Consider the following 18,167-nt stretch of genomic DNA (forward strand, 5'->3'; position numbering starts at 1 on the left):
ACTTGACATTTTTGGAATCCCCCGCCGACACTCACCTTCTCCAGTTTTCCCGACACAGGGATGAGTTTGGGCGGCGGACCGCCAATATTCCCGTTGAGACCTCGGTTATCCCTCTGCTCCTCCGAGTCGCTACACGGACTCCCGACCGGCACCACATGGTTATCATTCCAGTCTCCTACAGTCACCACCTCAGTCACAAACCCATAGTTTCCATTCCCTGCCCCACCAGCAGAGTTACCTGCCCGGGGCTGCTTCTTGGTGGGCAGTGGCGGGGGCTGGAGCTGTGTGGTCTGGGTCTGGGTCTGGTTGTTGATGACCAGTAGTTGTTCCAGGGAGCTCGCACTGTGCAAGGTGTTGTTATCACCCTGGAGCCTGAAACAGCTGGTGGTTGGGGTGTTATGGCGTGTCTTAGTGCTGAAATAAAAATAATTTATGATAATAATTGATTGGAATTACAGTATATAGCATTTTTACAGTAGTTCTTTTCCATTGTATAAAAAAGTAACCTTTATTTAACTAGGCAAGTCAGTTAAGAACAAATTCTTATTTACAACGGACTACACCAGCCAAACCCGGACGACGTTGGGCCAATTGTGCGCCGCCCTATGGGTCTCTCAATCACAGCCGGTTGTGATACAGCCTGGATTTGAACCAGGGTGTCTGTAGTGACGCCTCTAGCACTGAGAGGCAGTGCCTTAGTCTGCTGCGCCACTCGGGAGCAAGTAAGGGAGGAATCACTAGCCTGGTCCAAGATCTGTTTGTGCTCTTGTTTGGCAAGACAATCCCAGGAGTTGGCAAGAGAGTAGAAACAAGGTAAAAAAAACTGGAACCCATGCTAGGAAATCATCTCATCCACAACCAATATAGCCTGAGTGTCAGTCTGTTTGTGCTATCATGCCAACTCCTTGTCACTTATTTTCCAACCATGTTTGGCTTGACCAGGACAACAATAAAGTAGGTAAGAGCACTTAAACAGACTGGCACCCGGCCACGACTAATGAGTAGCACCCTACCTGAACTCGCTGGCGGCCCGGCAGTGTCGCTGCTCCTGATAGGTCCGGCCAGAGATGAGGCTGCTGACGGAGCCCATGGTGGGTCCGGGGCCACAGGGCCCTCCAACCACGGGGGAGAGGGAGACGATGTCGAGGCTGGTAGGAGGCTTGTGATTGTCAGTCGTGGACACAGGCAGGGTCTGAACCAGAGCCATGGTACCTGGACAAGGCCGGACATACACTGAACACACACTCTGCATCGAGAGAGAGGGGAAGAAAAGTTTCATTTCAAGTACACTTCATTGGGACATTATTAAGGCTGATCATTGTTACAGGTCATAGTTAAACACATTTCCCATCCTTTCCCTTCAACATTAAAAATATTAAGTTGAAAAAAATCTGATTTAATGAGACAGAAAGAATGCTGGTGAGTGTGTAGAATTGTGTGTGTGTTTGTGTGCTTCGTGTTTAAGTATTTCATTTCCAGACAGTATTATGTTAGTGTGAGTTGCCTGGGGGACAGAGAGGGGACATATTATACACACACACTCACTGTCCCACATATAGTACTTCAAAGCCCAGTCCTCCCTGAGGCTTCCAGGCAGGACACCCATCAACTCTATGCCAAATTAAATCAGTGTTTTTGCCCAGGATACCAAGCGTCCAGTACACAAGTGCAGGGAACACAGGCCATTTTCAGCCAACAGTCAGAGAAAGGATAGGGAGCAGAGAGAGAGGGAGGAAATATAGTGGAGAAAGGAGGACATAAAGAGAAGACGGAGAAAGGAATTGGGGATTCCTAGGTTCTGAGGAGGACACCTACTGATGAGGGAGTAATAACCGAGTAGTGTCAGGGTTGTTCAACAACTATCAATTACTGGTCACTCCCTAACATCTCAATGACTCTCCGCTGGAGGTGTTTGTGTGTGTGTGTGTGTGTGTGTGTGTGTGTGTGCGCGCGCACATATGAAGACGCAAGAAAAACTCAGCGGTGTGTGTGTTATGCGAGAAGTTGACCATTTCCCAGACCAGAATCATCATGGATCATGTCCTCCTTTCACCTTCCCCCATCCACCCCCACCCCTCTCCAAGGTCTACTCTGCCTGGGATAATGGCATTAGAAGACCCTCCGGGATGGTAGGTGACCCCCCCAGCCCTAACCTTGTGACCCCAGCAGAAGTGGGACGTAGCTGGGCAGACTCCCTACTCTCTCCTCCCTGACTTCCAGGAGCCTGGTTTTGTTCCTGCTGCTCTGGGATACAAAGCCCCAGATCTCATTTCCCTCTGATGTCGTTCACTGCTTATTTCTAAAGTTGTGAAGTTCCTCCSTCGCATGCAACTCCTCCCACACACACACATTCCCTGCCCCCTTCTCTTTCACTAGTCAGACTGAGCAAAAATTCAACCCCCCCCTCCACCTTCTCCTCTCCAAAACATGCTGAGAAAGTGGGTGGGATGTTTGAGCGCTCCTTTGCTTCAGAGGCAGTGAAGGCAACTAGCAGAGGGTGATTTGGAAGCATGACACAAAAACATGCGACAAAACATCCAAGTGTCTCTTTCTTTGGAAGCTTATGTAAAGCAGTTTAACACATTTTCAAGTATGAGTATTATAGAAGTATTCCTTTATAGAAAACACTTTAAAAATTAAGCAAAGTGCCAAATGATTTTGGGTAGCACTTTAGTGCTGAAATAAGGGGTAACGGCAGGGAAATAACAGGAAACGACCGAGAAATAACACAGTAACGACAGGGTAATAGCCCGATCATGGTTAGCATCTAGCTGCTAAATAACAAAATAAAGGGTGCCACATTTTCCTGGTTGTTATGTAGAAACAAGTATTTGTTACTTAAGAACTATAAATACTAGAGGCTAATAAGCACAAACTATGTAGTAAGTATTCAAGGCTATTTCACCTGTTCTCAGCAGCACTGTATATACTCATATAGAATGTAGAAAGAATTTTTATTCAACAGAAACGTTTGAGAAACGTTTGGCCCACAAACATACTGTATGTGGGCCAACCACAAAACAAGGCTTTTGGTAGCTACAGTTGAAGTCGGAAGTTTACATACACCTTAGCCAAATACATTTAAACTCAGTTTTTCACAATACCTGACATTTAATCTTAGTAAACATTCCCTGTCTTAGGTCAGTTAGGATCACCACTTTATTTTAAGAATGTGAAATGTCAGAATAATAGTAGAGAGAATTATTTATTTCCGCTTTTATTTCATTCATCACATTCCCAGTGGGTCAGAAGTTTACATATACTCAATTAGTATTTGGTAGCATTGCCTTTAAATTCTTTAACTTGGGTCAAATGTTTTTGGTAGCCTTTCACAAGCTTCCCACAAAAAGTTGGGTGAATTTTGGCCCATTCCTCCTGACAGAGCTGGTGTAACTGAGTCAGGTTTGTAGGCCTCCTTGCTCACACACGCTTTTTCAGTTCTGCCCACACATTTTCTATAGGATTGAGGTCAGGGCTTTGTGATGGCCACTCTAATACCTTGACTTTGTTGTCCTTAAGCCATTTTGCCACAACTTTGGAAGTGTGATAGGATTATTTTCCATTTGGAAGACCCATTTGCAACCAAGCTTTAACTTCCTGAACGATGTCTTGAGATGTGGCTTCAATATATCCACATAATTTTCCTCCTCATTATGCCATCTATTTTGTGAAGTGCACCAGTCCCTCCTGCAGCAAAGCACCCCCACAACATGATGCTGCCACCCCCGTGCTTCACGGTTGGGATGGTGTTCGTCGGCTTGCAAGCCTCCCCCTTTTTCCTCCAAACATAACGATGGTCATCATGGCCAAACAGTTCTATATTTGTTTCATCAGACCAGAGGACATTTCTCCAAAAAGTACGATCTTTGTCCCCATGTGCAGCTGCAAACCGTAGTCTGGCTTTTTATGGCGGTTTTGGAGCAGTGGCTTCTTCCTTGCTGAGCGGCCTTTCAGGCTATGTCGATATAAGATTTGTTTTACTGTGGATATAGATACTTTTGTACCTGTTTCCTCCAGCATCTTCACAAGGTCCTTTGCTATTGTTCTGGGATTGATTTGCACTTTTCGCACCAAAGTACGTTCATCTCTAGGAGACAGAACGCGTCTCCTTCCTGAGCGATATGACGGCTGCGTGGTCCCATGGTGTTTATACTTGCGTACTATTGTTTGTACAGATGAACGTGGTACCTTCAAGCATTTGGAAATTGCTCCCAAGGATGAACCAGACTTGTGTAGGTCTACAATTTTTTTTCTGAGGTCTTGGCTGATTTCTTTTGATTTCAAGCAAAGAGGCACTGAGTGAAGGTAGGCCTTGAAATATATCCACAGGTACACCTCCAATTGACTCAAAGTATGTCAATTAGAAGCTTCTAAAGCCATGACATCATTTTCTGGAATTTTCCAAGCTGTTTAAAGGCAGTCAACTTAGTGTATGTAAACTTCTGACCCACTGGAATTGTGATACAGTGAATTATAAGTGAAATAATCTGTCTGTGAACAATTGTTGGAAAAATTACTTGTGTCATGCACAAAGTAGATGTCCTAACCGACTTGCCAAAATTATAGTTTGTTGACAAGAAATTTGTGGAGTGGTTGAAAAACGAGTTTTAATGACTCCAACCTAAGTGTATGTAAACTTCCGACTTCAACCATAGCTAGCCTAGCTAAACAACCTAGCATTGCATCACACAGTGTATAAGTCTTTTAMCGCAGTACTAATACATCACCAACTTTTACGTGTTCTAAACTTTTTAAACAATACATAACTCTCCTCAGCAAGCATCAAAGAAGACTGAGGAGAGAAAGCACAGTGCAGGCTGCTGATCTGACATTACTGCAGACCAAAGCCATCCACCCAAGAGCGATTCTCAATCACAAAAGGCAAGCATGAAAAATAACAAAGAGCAACGAAAAGTATATTTTCAAAAAAAAAAWTTGCTTTAGAATACTGTGCTGAAGCCCCCTAGTTATACTGAATGAAGAACCAGTAATGGACATAATAATTATAGTCAGTAACAACTGACTATTTGCACATCACCTGTAAGTGCCGGATAACTAGGAGCAAAAGACCCAAAAGCTATGTTTGTGGTTGGCCTACATACAGTCTAAGTAGGCCTATGATGTCTTTTCTCAAATCAAATAAAAAGCATTTCTACAAAGGTTCAGGTGAAATGGCCTTGAATACTTACTACATAAGTTGTGCTTCTTACCATCTAATATTTGTAGTTCTAAAGTAACAAATAATTGTTATTACATAACAACCAGGAAAATGTGTCACCCTTAATATTGTTATTTAGCTGCTAGATACTAACTATGAATGGGTTATTACCATATTGTTACCCTGTCGTTATTTCCCTGTTGTTTCCTGTTAATTCCCTGTGGTTACCCCTTATTTCAGCACTGTAAACTAACGTGCTACCTGAGTTTGTTTGGTGGTGCAACTCTATTCCCCATCTTTGAAGACCTTCTCTCATCTGACAGATGACTGAGGAGATGGAACAGAGGAATTAGGTTCCAGATACCTCTGTCTTTCTAATATCTAGTTGATGAGACTGAGGGGTAGTGTTGTGACAGAGGATCTTTACCTCTACCCTGATAGGATCCGTGACTGGAATGGGATCCGTGACTGGGAAGTATAATCCCGTTATAAGTAAGTTTGATCCAGTCTGTTAATAAGGCCAGGGTTGCCACGGGGAGGAAAGGATTATTCCGGATATCTGAGTCACCTCTGGAATCTCACAGAATCTTTGTAGAGTTTCGGAATGTCTACGTTGCTCCAGACAGAGAAAGAAAGAGGTGCAGCAGAGATACCAAATCTATTGGGAATACAGACACTCAAGACTTAATCCTGTTTGGTTAGTGTTTGGTGTGCACACAGATACTGAGCAGGATGGGTGAAGGGGGTAATTTTGTGTTCAAGCATTCTCATTTTGACACCAAATCCACCACTGGTGTGCATGGCCATAGAGCTCTATTTTCATGTCATCTGACCAAAGCACCGGTTCCAGATCCAAGTGCCAATGTCGTTAAGCCGACTCCAGGCATTTACATTGGTTGGATGACATCAAAATGGAGCTCTTTGTTCACGCACACCAGTGGTGTGTTAGGCATCGAAATGAGAATGCATGAGCAGAAAATAACCTTATACCTACTGTAAAACATGGTGGTGGATCTTTGATGTTATGGTGCTAATTTGCTTCCACTGGTCCTGGGCTACTTGTTAAGGTCAGAACCCCGCATTTCATTGTGCCAATCAAGATCTTTTAAAATGTAAGAAATAATATTATCTCTGTAACTGCCTTCGTGATCAAATTCTCTCAGTTATGCAAGCACACCACCTGTGCCATTAAGGTTCAGAACTTGTGTCAGAGGCCGCATTACAGGTTACAATGACAGCCTTTCAGTTGCAAAAAAAATATCAGGCTTTGCATGTGGAAATGTTGTATAATGTACCATTAACACAAAACAATGTTTTAAGTGAGAATTAGGCATTGGTCTGAAGCTGAAAAATTAAGAATATTTACATCAGAAGAGCACCACAATACCTACAGTACTTCCCCCACACTCTACCAAGGTTTTCCAGCACACAGCTTTGACCTACTATCAAATCAAATTGTATTTGTCACATACACATGGTTAGCAGATGTTAATGCGAGTGTAGCGAAATGCTTGTGCTTCTAGTTCTGACAATGCAGTAATAACCAACGAGTAATCTAACCTAACAATTCCACAACTACTACCTTATACACACAAGTGTAAAGGGATAAAGAATATGTACATAAAGATATATGAATAAGTGATGGTACAGAACGGCATAGGCAAGATGCAGTAGATCGAGTACAGTATATACATATGAGATGAGTAATGTAGGGTATGTAAACATAAAAGTGGCATAGTTTAAAGTGGCTAGTGATACATGTATTACATAAAGATGGCAAGATGCAGTAGATGATATAGAGTACAGTATATACATATACATTATATTAAGTGGCATTGTTTAAAGTGGCTAGTGATACATTTTTTATCAATTYCCATCAATTTCCATTATTAAAGTGAGCTGGAGTTGAGTCAGTATGTTGGCAGCAGCCACTCAATGTTAGTGGTGGCTGTTTAACAGTCTGATGGCCTTGAGATAGAAGCTGTTTTTCAGTCTCTCAGTCCCTGCTTTGATGCACCTGTACTAGCATAGATTTATAGATTACCTAGCATAGATTTATAGATTACCTAGCATAGACTTATAGATGACCTGGAGCCAGTGGGTTTAGCGACGAATATGTAGTGAGGGCCAGCCAACGAGAGCATACAGGTCGCAGTGGTGGGTAGTATATGGGGCTTTGGTGACAAAATGGATGGCACTGTGATAGACTACATCCAGTTTTCTGAGTAGAGTGTTGTAGGCTATTTTGTAAATGACATCGCCGAAGTCAAGGATCGGTAGGATAGTCAGTTTTACGAGGGTATGTTTGGCAGCATGAGTGAAGGAGGCTTTGTTGCGAAATAGGAAGCTGATTCTAGATTTGGATCGGATAAGCTTAATGTGAGTCTGGAAGGAGAGTTTACAGTCTAACCAGACACCTAGGTATTTGTAGTTGTCCACATATTCTAAGTCAGAACCGTCCAGAGTAGTGATGCTAGTCGGGCAGGAGGGTGCAGGCGGCAGCAATCGGTTGAAGAGCATGCACTTAGTTTTACTTACATTTAAAAGCAGTTGGAGGCCTCGGAAGGAGTGTTGTACGGCATTGAAGCACGTTTGTAGGTTTGCTAGCACAGTGTCCAAAGAAGGGACAGATGTATACAGAATGGTGTCGTCTGCGTAGAGGTGGATCAGAGAATCACCAGCAGCAAGAGTGACATCATTGATATATACAGAGAAAAGAGTGGGCCCAAGAATTGAAACCTGTGGCACCCCCATAGAGACTGCCAGAGGTCCGGACAACAGGCCCTCCAATTTGACACACTGAACTCTATCTGAGAAGTAGTTGGTGAACCAGGCGAGGCAGTCATTTGAGAAGCCAAGGCTGTTGATTCTGCCGATAATGTCACGCCCTGACCATAGAGAGCTTTTTATTCTCTTTGTTGGTTAGGTCGGGGTGTGACTAGGGTGGGTTATCTAGGTGATTATATATCTATGTTGGCCTGGTATGGTTCCCAATCAGAGGCAGCTGTTTATCATTGTCTCTGATTGGGGATCATATTTAGGCAGCCATTTACCCATTGTGCTTTGTGGGATCTTGTTTTGTGTAGTGCCTGTTAACAGTGCAATTTCTTCACGGTTCGTTTGTTTTCTGTAACTCTACGCACACCGCGCCTTGGTCCAGTCATTCTAATGATCGTGACAGAAGATCCCACCACAACTGGACCAAGCAGCGTGCCCAGGAGGAGATGGCATCCTGGTCTTTGGAGGAGGTTGAGGAGAGAATATCCTGGACTTGGGAGGAAGTCTTGGAGAGATACGAAGGCCTGCCGTGGAAGCAGACGGAAGCAGCGAAGGAGCAACAACGACGAAACCGGGGTTCGCGGCCACGACGGAAGCCCGAGGGGCAGCCTCAAAAAAAAAATGGGGGGGGTGGCACACGGGGTGGTTGGCGGAGCCAGGGTTTGAACCCGAGCCAAATCCCCGTACTCACCGTGGGGAGCGTGTGACCGGTCATGTTTTGCGGTGATACGCACTGTGTCTCCAGTGCGCATTCACAGCCCGGTGCGTTCTGTGCCAGCTCCTCGCACTTGTCGTGCTAAAGTGGGTATCTGTACAGGACGGGTTGTGCCGGCTCAGGGCTCCTGGTCTCCAGTACGCCTCCAGGGTCCAGTACATCCTGCGCCAGCTCTACGCACTGTGTCCCCAGTACGCCTTCACAGCCCAGTGCGTCCTGTGCCAGCTTCCCGCACTTGCCGTGCGAAGGTGGTCATTTGTCCAGGACGCGTTGTGCCAGCTCTACGCTCCAGACCTCCAGTGCGCCTCCACAGTCCAGTACGTCCTGTGTCTCCTCCCCGCACTCGCCCTGAGGTGCGTGTCACCAGCCCGGTGCCACCTGTAGTGGCCCCACGCATCAGGCCTCCAGTGCACCACCCCAGTCCAGTACGTCCTGTGCATGCTCCTCGCGCTCGCCCTGAGGTGCGTGTCACCAGCCCGGTGCCGGCCCCACGCACCAGGCTTCCGGCGACGATTCCCAGTCCAGAGCTTCTGGCGACAGTTCCCAGCCCAGAGCTTCCGGCGACAGTTCCCAGGCCTGCAGGGATACCACCCTCACCTTCGACCAGCTGGTGGACCTGTCCATTCGGTTGGATAACCTGCTGGTCAACCGCGGACGTCCAGAGAGGGCTCTGTCGATTCCCTCTCCCAGCACCACCGCTCCGGTGCCTATGGAGCTGGGAGGTGCTGCATGCAGGGAGGCCGGAGGAGGGGCTTTCACGTGTTCCATCTGTGGCCGCAGAGGTCACACTGCTGGTCGGTGCCGGGTTGGTTCCTCTAGGGGTCGAGGCAGCAGGCAGGGCACTCTGGCGTCGCCCCAGGTGAGCATGCACCACTCTCATCCAGAGCCCTCTGTTGAACACCTGTTTGTGCATGTTTACTTTCCCCCGCATTCCCAGCATAAGGCACTCCTTATCCTTATCGCCGTTGGTTTTGATATTAAACTGCTCCGGCTATTACCTAGTTCTGCTCTCCTGCGTCTGACTTCACTGGCACCAGTTACGCACCCCATTACATTTTTACTTGCCATAAGAAATATTTAGGCCTGCCATAACAAAGGGGTTGAATACTTATTGACTCGAGACATTTTAGCGTTTCATTTTTTATTAATTTGTAAAAATGTCTAAAAACATAGTTCTACTTTGACATTATGGGGTATTGTGTGAAGGCCAGTGACACAAAATCTCAATTTAATCCATTTTAAATTCAGGAATGTGGAAAAAGTCAATGGGTGCGAATTCTTTCTGAAGGCACTGTAAAACGTAGTTTTAGTTTTTAATTGCCCTTACATTCCTACACAGTGACTGTCTGTCTGATGTCCCTGTCACCTTCCCTCACATGGCTTGAAGACCTGTAGCGTGTGTGTGTGTCCACTTCTTACTAACCACTATGGCTGCCAGTCGGCTTCTGTGTTAGCCAATTTTTTCTTGTCTAGTTTGGGAAGTACCTAGCTTTGCTGAATTCTCAATCAGTCTGCCACCAGGTACTGACCCACTTCATTAAAGCAGGCTTTCTATGCTGTAACACAGAATACATACACGTGCACATGAACATGCACACACACAGATCAAACACAGCTAGAGACTGGCAACAAAAGCCAGTTTAGTTTTTTCTTTTATGGCCAACCGTTGCTTTTGCAGACTTCAGCTGCTGTCTCTGTTTGGATTGGTTGCCATGGGACCAGAGAGGCCTACATGTTTCATGCCCGGGGTGGAACGAGATAGAGGGAGGGAGGGTGGGAATAAGAGAAAGAAGAAAGGAAAAGGAGAAAAACAAAAGAAAGAAAGGACAAAAGAAAGAATGAAAGAAGATACCAGGAATAGGTAAAATAATAAAAAGAGAGAAAGAGAGAGTGACTGAGTGAGTCAGGGTGTGAGTCAGTGTCTGTTTGTGTGTGTGTGTGTGTGTGTGTGTCAGTCTGACAGGGGGCAGGTTGGCTCCTTAGCATCTCAAAGCATCTGGGCTCCATTATGGCCAGACTGTAGAGAGGGCTGAAGACTGAATCACGCACGCATGCGCACACGCACACACACCACACACACCACACACACAGGAACACACGCAGGCACAGCAGGTGGAGTTCACTGTATGGGCATAAAAGGAATGTTAAGATGCTACTACAGTTACACAGTGAGACAATGGTGGTTGTATGCAGCATTGGTCATCATAGTCACAATAGGGTTTGATTAATCAGGTCTTGGCTGGTCATTATAATCGCTACAGGGATTGATTAATCAGGTATTGGCTACAATCCCTGCTTAATAACGCCCTGTGTTAAACAGTTTAGAGAATCATACACTGCCAGAAACATACAGGTAGGAAGGAAGGAAGAATTAAAGAGTAACAGAGTAGGAGAAGAATAATGCCGGGAGAGGAGAAATAGTGTGAGAACGAGAGCGAGAGAGAGTGTGAGCGAGAGCGAGAGCAAGAGAGAAGGAGGTGCTCCATCAGAAGCCTTGTTTATTTAAAAACATCCATACAATATCAGACACATATAGCTAACCCTTTTGTCTAATAGCAAAAAATATCAGTAGACTGGCTCCATATCTTCCCAGTGTAACTCTTGCTTACTCTTCTATTCTACTTTAGTCTACTCTACTATAATGTATTCAATTCTATTCCACTTCATTCTATTATAATCTATTGTATTTATTCTGTGGGTCAGGGCATAAGGTATAGAGTAGGAGACAGCTCTGGACAGATGAGGTAAACAGACAGTCAGCAGGTCTGGTCTGGGAATGGGGAGGGAAGGCATTGGAAGTATGTGAGGGGAAATGGCTGAGTTGAATCTTGCGCTCAAAGTCCAGTTGGAAATTTTTGAATTTCCAACCACTAATGGTTATTTAGCAGTGGCCGGTGGTCAGACAGACAGACACTTGTGTGTGTGTGTGGGGGGGTTGCGGCTCGCGGTCAGACAGGCAGACAGGGATAATGTGAATACCGCTGGTGGTGGTGGTGTAGAGAGACTCGGCACCACTCTGCCAGCCTGCTACTGTCCATCAGACACCAGTTCCAAATCAACCCCTTGACACCTCCCCTTGATTAGTTGAATCCAGTGTGTTGGTACTGGTCTGGAACAAAAGCCTTAGCTACACTAACTGTGTTGTTTTGTTGCTGTAAGCCAATGGGACAAGTAGCTCACAGTATTGTATTCTGGTTAAGATGATCCCCTTAGGGTCTTTTGTTGTGTTGAGTTTTACAACCAACTCTGACAATAATTGTCGAGGAGCTCAGAAAACTAGAGAGAAAGAAGCAACAAAAAGAGAGGGGGAAACCCTTTTTCCTCTAAAACTTCCCTCCAAAACTCCCTTCCCTTCTGTGGTATTGTTTCTATAGTAAGTGAAGAGCTATTTTTTCAGAGTTAAAGACGACAAGGACAGAGGCGGGGGTGTTTGTTAAATCAATTTCATTCAATTCAATTAAAAGGGATTTATTGGCATGGGAAACATTGTTTGCATTGCCAAATCAAGTGAAATAGATAATAAACAAATGGGTTATTTCACTCTAAATACAACCGCACTCTGCCATGAACCAGAGAAGGGGGCAGAAAGAGGATAGGTAAGCCCAGTAACAGCACCCTGTTTCTGGGGAGAGGATAACTACCACACCTAGGTTTCACCAGGAGAAACTAGGTCACACTATCACAGAGCTTCAAAATGTTGTCTGCTTCTGCTCGGCAAAATCAAGATTTCAACAAAGCTAAAGTTATGTTAGAGACAGTTGAACAGTCATCCAATTAATCATTAGTAGTTTCCTCGTTGCTGACTTCAAGCAGAATGCATAGTTGGTAGGATTAGACACACACACACAGGCACAAACACACACACACAAATTAATTCCACACCAGCTGTTACATAAGCAGTGCTGCCTATGTCCAACTGTGCCAGGCAGTGTGTAATTCAGGATAACTATAATGTATAATTCAAGATAACTCATCATGGAGAGACAGAGGGCTCTATTTTCAAATGGCTCTAAGGAGACGCAAGTGTCAAACGTACATTCGTTTGCAATTTTGTAATGTAAAAACTGCCAGACTGGCATTTCCCACCCCTTACGCCAGATTCGGCAATTTACCTGTCTGGCAATATTTGAGGTGTGTCCTTAAAATATGTATTAGAATTTGATTTGAATTATTCACTCTCTTTTTAAGCCTTATTAGTGAATTTAATCTTGCTCATTAACAACGTTTGGCATGTCCATGGCAGACACAATGCAATTTACAGTAGGCATTGCCCCTATATCAGTGTAGATGCTGTTTAACAATAACTTTCCATATTGAAGCCATGCAATTAGGCTTCTTACAATGTGGACTGTAAACATGTTCAAAATATTTAGCAAAGATGGGATAGGCCTACATACAGTACGTTTTGTAATTTTATTTCTGCAGGCTATTTAAAAAACAAGGCTATAACAGACTAACATTCAAATTGGAGTTGATGATAACGCAATATATAAAATACCATAAATAGACAACTTAAAGCAATCACATATTTAGCCATAGTGCAAGTACTGATTGACTAGTGAAAGGTCAAGCCTTGACACACTTACAACTTGTTAATTCATCAAAACCCAAAACCCAGCTTTAGCTCCACTGCCAGCTACTGTGACCATAATTCCGGCTGTGAAAATAGCAAAAAATATTTTGGACACGACCGAACCTATTGCGCTAAGATTTCCCATTGTGTTAGGTTTGTTAAAATAGAGCCCAGAGTCTGAGTGAGTAGGGGGAAACCACCTAAGTACAAAAGTGATTATACACACACACACACACACACAGTGTTCTGTCACTTTAACTCTAGCTGCCAGAGAGATTGAGAGATGGAGGGATGGATAGAGGGATGGAGGGGGAACAGAGTGGTGTGGAAAACACTGATTCAGCGCAGTGAGCTGAGACCAAACCTACTTTAATGAGCTCTCTTGCCCTCTCTTTAAGCTCTTCTTTCTCTCACACCCCTCTCTCTACTCCCCTCCCTCCATCCCCCCTCTCACTCAAACCTTATATAAAGGCCTGGCACACGGGTCAACAGAAAGAAGAGAGAGAGTCAGAGGGGAGGAGGGAAAATAGGGAATAGGAAAGGAGAAAAGGAGATGTTATGGAGGTTTGGGAAGGACAGAAAAATACATCTGGATATATGGCACATTTCCGGCTCGGGGACTGGAAACAGCAACTTTTCGGTTACTGGCCCAACACTCGTAACTGCTAGGCTACCTATAGTGTGAGTCAACATTGGGTCAATGTGGAAAGGGTTACGAGACCCGCAGCATGAGACACATTTACAGTACCTCATCTGTTTTGTTCCAAAGTCTATGAGGTAACCTTCTATGAGGTAACCGTTTTGATGTCTTCACTATTATTATCCAATGTAGAAATTAGTAAAAATAAAGAAAAACCCTTTAATGAGTAGGTGTGCCAACATTTTCACTGGTACTGTATGTCTCAGATAGATCATCAGCAAAATCTTTGGCCAAACAAAAATCTAGAATATGAAGTTGAGCTGAATTTAGATAGCCTGGATTCCAAATGGAATCACTGTTGTTATGGTTTGGTTTAACCAGGCTACATGAGATAGCTGCAGTGCAAACCCTGAAAACATAGAGTCTGTAAACATATGTGCTGACACATCCTGCGTAACAACACAGAGGAAAAATTACAATGTTCCTGTGATGAAGAAACAGCTCATTAAAAAGAGACGACTACACAACAGTGACCACTTCTGTGCTCTACTCTCTCATCAAGACAAACTGTTTGTGTGTTTGTGTTTACAACTTGTTGCTCCTCTTATATAGTGGTTAGTTTAGTGTGTGTGTGTGCGTGCGTGTACATGTGTGTGTGTGTGAGTCCGTGCGTGCGTGCTTCTGTGTGTGTGTGTGTGTGTGTATTTTATGTATTTGTGGACAGACTGAATAACTCCTTTCTCCCGGCAAGCTGTCAGACAGAAGGGTAACAGGCTTTATCCAAAACCTCAGTAACATAGACCACAGATCAATAACCTACAGCCAATTTCTGAATATCAATTATCCAATAACTACAATTCACAGGCCGCCAAAACCCCAAAGTCCCTGAGCCCCATCAACCCAAAATCCCACTTCACCCCTCCTCAAAACTTTGACGCAATCCCCCCACCTTAGCCCTTAAACCACCACCAAACACCCACCCTTCACTTAAGACTCACCCACACACACACACATCAGAATATCCAGTTACTATGGAACTGCCCTCAGAAAAAAACCTAGCAACTGACTGGCGGTCAGTTTAGAGTTGTAGTTATTGTTGACATGTCCCGATATTAACTCCAGTATCAACTGATCTGGAGTCAGCCTGTACTGCCAGTAAGTCAGGCTGCATTTGGCTAAAACAGCCTGGCTTACTGTGGCATTTCTAGAGTAGTTTCCTACCCTGTAACGCTCTGTCTTTCTGTTTAGGTAGGCGAGCTTTCATACACACACACTCAGTGATTTTTTTATGGTCTATGTACCTGGAGTTGGAAAATGTGGGACAGCATTATCACCTCACACCTTCCATTGATGGAACTGCTTTCCCACACCGCCTTGAGTGCCTAAAGTTCCAATTGGTAACTTTGATTGACTAAACAGAGAAAACGTAAAATATTTTCTAAGCATACACTCATGCATGTGAGCACCCACACGAGCACACACACGCCCCCGCACACACACACACACATTTCAGAGTAAGTTTGATCATGAACCATGCTGTGGCTTGCTCACACACACTCACCCCAGTGAAACGCCTGCATTGCTGCCTCCACTTGTCTCCGTCTCTCCTGAAGAAAATCACTATGGTCCCAGTTCGTTAACTCAAATCTTCCTCTCTTTCTCTCTGTTTCTCCTCTCTCGTTCTCCTCTAACTTTCCTTTATTCCACAGACCACTGTGAGGAGTTTTAAAAGGAAGCACTCTTTCCTTCTCCCCTTTGATCTCTTCTCCTCTCTTTCCCCCTACTCTGCTTTTCTTCCTTCCCTGCTGTCTGTCTTAGCTCCGCCTCCTTCCCCTCCTCCACTTTTCCCCTCCTCCCTCTGCTCTCACTTTGTTTGCTGGCCCCCACTACTTCTCACACACACTCAGCTTTCCTCCAATTCTCTCCTCGCTTTTCTTTTTCTCTCTCGTTCACACACACACACACACACACCACCACCAGGGTCTGACAACTTGGATGGAAAATTACTGAGGATAATAGCGGACGATATTGCCACTCCTATTTGCCATATTTTCAATTTAAGCCTACTAGAAAGTGTACCCCCAGGCCTGGAGGGAAATCAAATCAAATCAAATCAAATTTTATTAGTCACATACACATGGTTAGCAGATGTTAATGCGAGTGTAGCGAAATGCTTGTGCTTCTAGTTCCGACAATGCAGTAATAACCAACAAGTAATCTAACCTAACAATTCCACAACTACTACCTTATACACACACACAAGTGTAAAGGGATAAAGAATATGTACATAAAGATATATGAATGAGTGGTGGTACAGAACGGCATGGCAAGATGCAGTAGATGGTATAGAGTACGGTATATACATATGAGATGAGTCTGTAGGGTATGTAAACATAAAGTGGCATAGTTTAAAGTGGCTAGTGGTACATGTATTACATAAGATGGCAAGATGCAGTAGATGATATAGAGTACAGTATATACATATGAGATGGGTAATGTAGGGTATGTAAACATTATATAAGTGGCATTGTTTAAAGTGGCTAGTGGTACATTTTTACATAATTTCCATCAATTCCCATTTTAAAGTGGCTGGATTTGAGTCAGTATGTTGGCAGCGGCCGCTAAATGTTAGTGGTGGCTGTTTAACGTCTGATGGCCTTGAGATAGAAGCTGTTTTCAGTCTCTCGGTCCCTGCTTTGATGCACCTGTACTGACCTCGCCTTCTGGATGATAGCGGGTGAACAGGCAGTGGCTTGGGTGGTTGTTGTCCTTGATGATCTTTATGGCCTTCCTGTGACATCGGGTGGTGTAGGTGTCCTGGAGGGCAGGTAGTTTGCCCCCGGTGGTGCGTCCTGCAGACCTCACTACCCTCTGGAGAGCCTTACGGTTTGTGGGCGGAGCATTGCCGTACCAGGCGGTGATACAGCCCACAGGATGCTCTCGATTGTGCATCTGTAGAAGTTTGTGAGTGCTTTTGGTGACAAGCCGAATTTCTTCAGCCTCCTGAGGTTGAAGAGGCGCTGCTGCGCCTTCTTCACAACGCTGTCTGTGTGGGTGGACCAATTCAATTTGTCCGTGATGTGTACACCGAGGAACTTAAAACTTTCCACCTTCTCACTACTGACCCCGTCGATGTGGATAGGGGGTGCTCCCTCTGCTGTTTCCTGAAGTCCACAATCATCTCCTTTGTTTTGTTGACGTTGAGTGTGAGGTTATTTTCCTGACACCACACTCCGAGGGCCCTCACCTCCTCCCTGTAGGCGTCTCGTCGTTGTTGGTAATCAAGCCTACCACTGTAGTGTCATCCGCAAACTTGATGATTGAGTTGGAGGCGTGCATGGCCACGCAGTCGTGGGTGAACAGGGAGTACAGAGAGAGGCTCAGAACGCACCTTGTGGGCCCCAGTGTTGAGGATCAGCGGGGTGGAGATGTTGTTACCTACCCTCACCACCTGGGGGCGGCCCGTCAGGAAGTCCAGGACCCAGTTGCACAGGGCGGGGTCGAGACCCAGGGTCTCGAGCTTGATGACGAGTTTGGAGGGTACTATGGTGTTAATGCTGAGCTGTAATCGATGAACAGCATTCTCACATGGGTATTCCTCTTGTCCAGATGGGTTAGGGCAGTGTGCAGTGTGGTTGCGATTGCGTCATCTGTGGACCTATTGGGTCGGTAAGCAAATTGGAGTGGGTCTAGGGTGTCCGGTAGGGTGGAGGTGATATGGTCCTTGACTAGTCTCTCAAAGCACTTCATGATGACGGAAGTGAGTGCTACGGGGCGGTAGTCGTTTAGCTCAGTTACCTTAGCTTTCTTGGAACAGGAACAATGGTGGCCCTCTTGAAGCATGTGGGAACAGCAGACTGGGAATAGGGATTGATTGAATATGTCCGTAAACACACCAGCCAGCTGGTCTGCGCATGCTCTGAGGACGCGGCTGGGAAGCCGTCTGGGCCTGCAGCCTTGCGAGGGTTAACACGTTTAAATGTTTTACTACACCTCGGCTGCAGTGAAGGAGAGCCCGCAGGTTTTGGTAGGGTGCCGTGTCAGTGGCACTGTATTGTCCTCAAAGCGGGCAAAAAAGTTGTTTAGCCTGTCTGGAGCAAGACATCCTGGTCGCGGACGGGGCTGGTTTTCTTTTTGTAATCCGTGATTGACTGTAGACCCTGCCACATACCTCTTGTGTCTGAGCTGTTGAATTGCGACTCGATTTTGTCTCTGTACTGGGACTTAGCCTGTTTGATTGCCTTGCGGAGAGATAGCTACACTGTTTGTATTCGGTCATGCTTCCGGTCACCTTGCCCTGGTT

The 18,167-nt window shown here is 45.2% G+C and overlaps 1 protein-coding gene across 5 annotated transcripts in view; it reads right to left on the reverse strand.

Moving 5' to 3' along the window:
• The window catches only part of LOC111978213 (leucine zipper putative tumor suppressor 2 homolog), a 103,364-nt gene that overhangs the window by 10,700 nt on the left and 74,497 nt on the right, over positions 1-18,167 (reverse strand). For 2 of the 5 annotated variants that reach the window (XM_024008142.3, XM_070448585.1), the window contains 2 exons: positions 1,014-1,246; positions 36-414 (listed from right to left, as the gene is read on the reverse strand). In XM_024008142.3, the coding sequence (XP_023863910.1) occupies positions 36-414; positions 1,014-1,207 (573 nt within the window). In that variant the 5' untranslated portion in view covers positions 1,208-1,246. Of the gene's footprint in view, positions 1-35; positions 415-1,013; positions 1,247-15,165; positions 15,266-15,425; positions 15,697-18,167 lie in introns of those variants that run through there. The other 3 variants (XM_024008140.3, XM_024008139.3, XM_024008141.3) reach the window with 3 other exon arrangements.

The sequence above is a fragment of the Salvelinus sp. IW2-2015 genome, linkage group LG18 (assembly GCF_002910315.2).
Source record: "Salvelinus sp. IW2-2015 linkage group LG18, ASM291031v2, whole genome shotgun sequence".
Lineage (NCBI taxonomy): Eukaryota > Metazoa > Chordata > Actinopteri > Salmoniformes > Salmonidae > Salvelinus > Salvelinus sp. IW2-2015.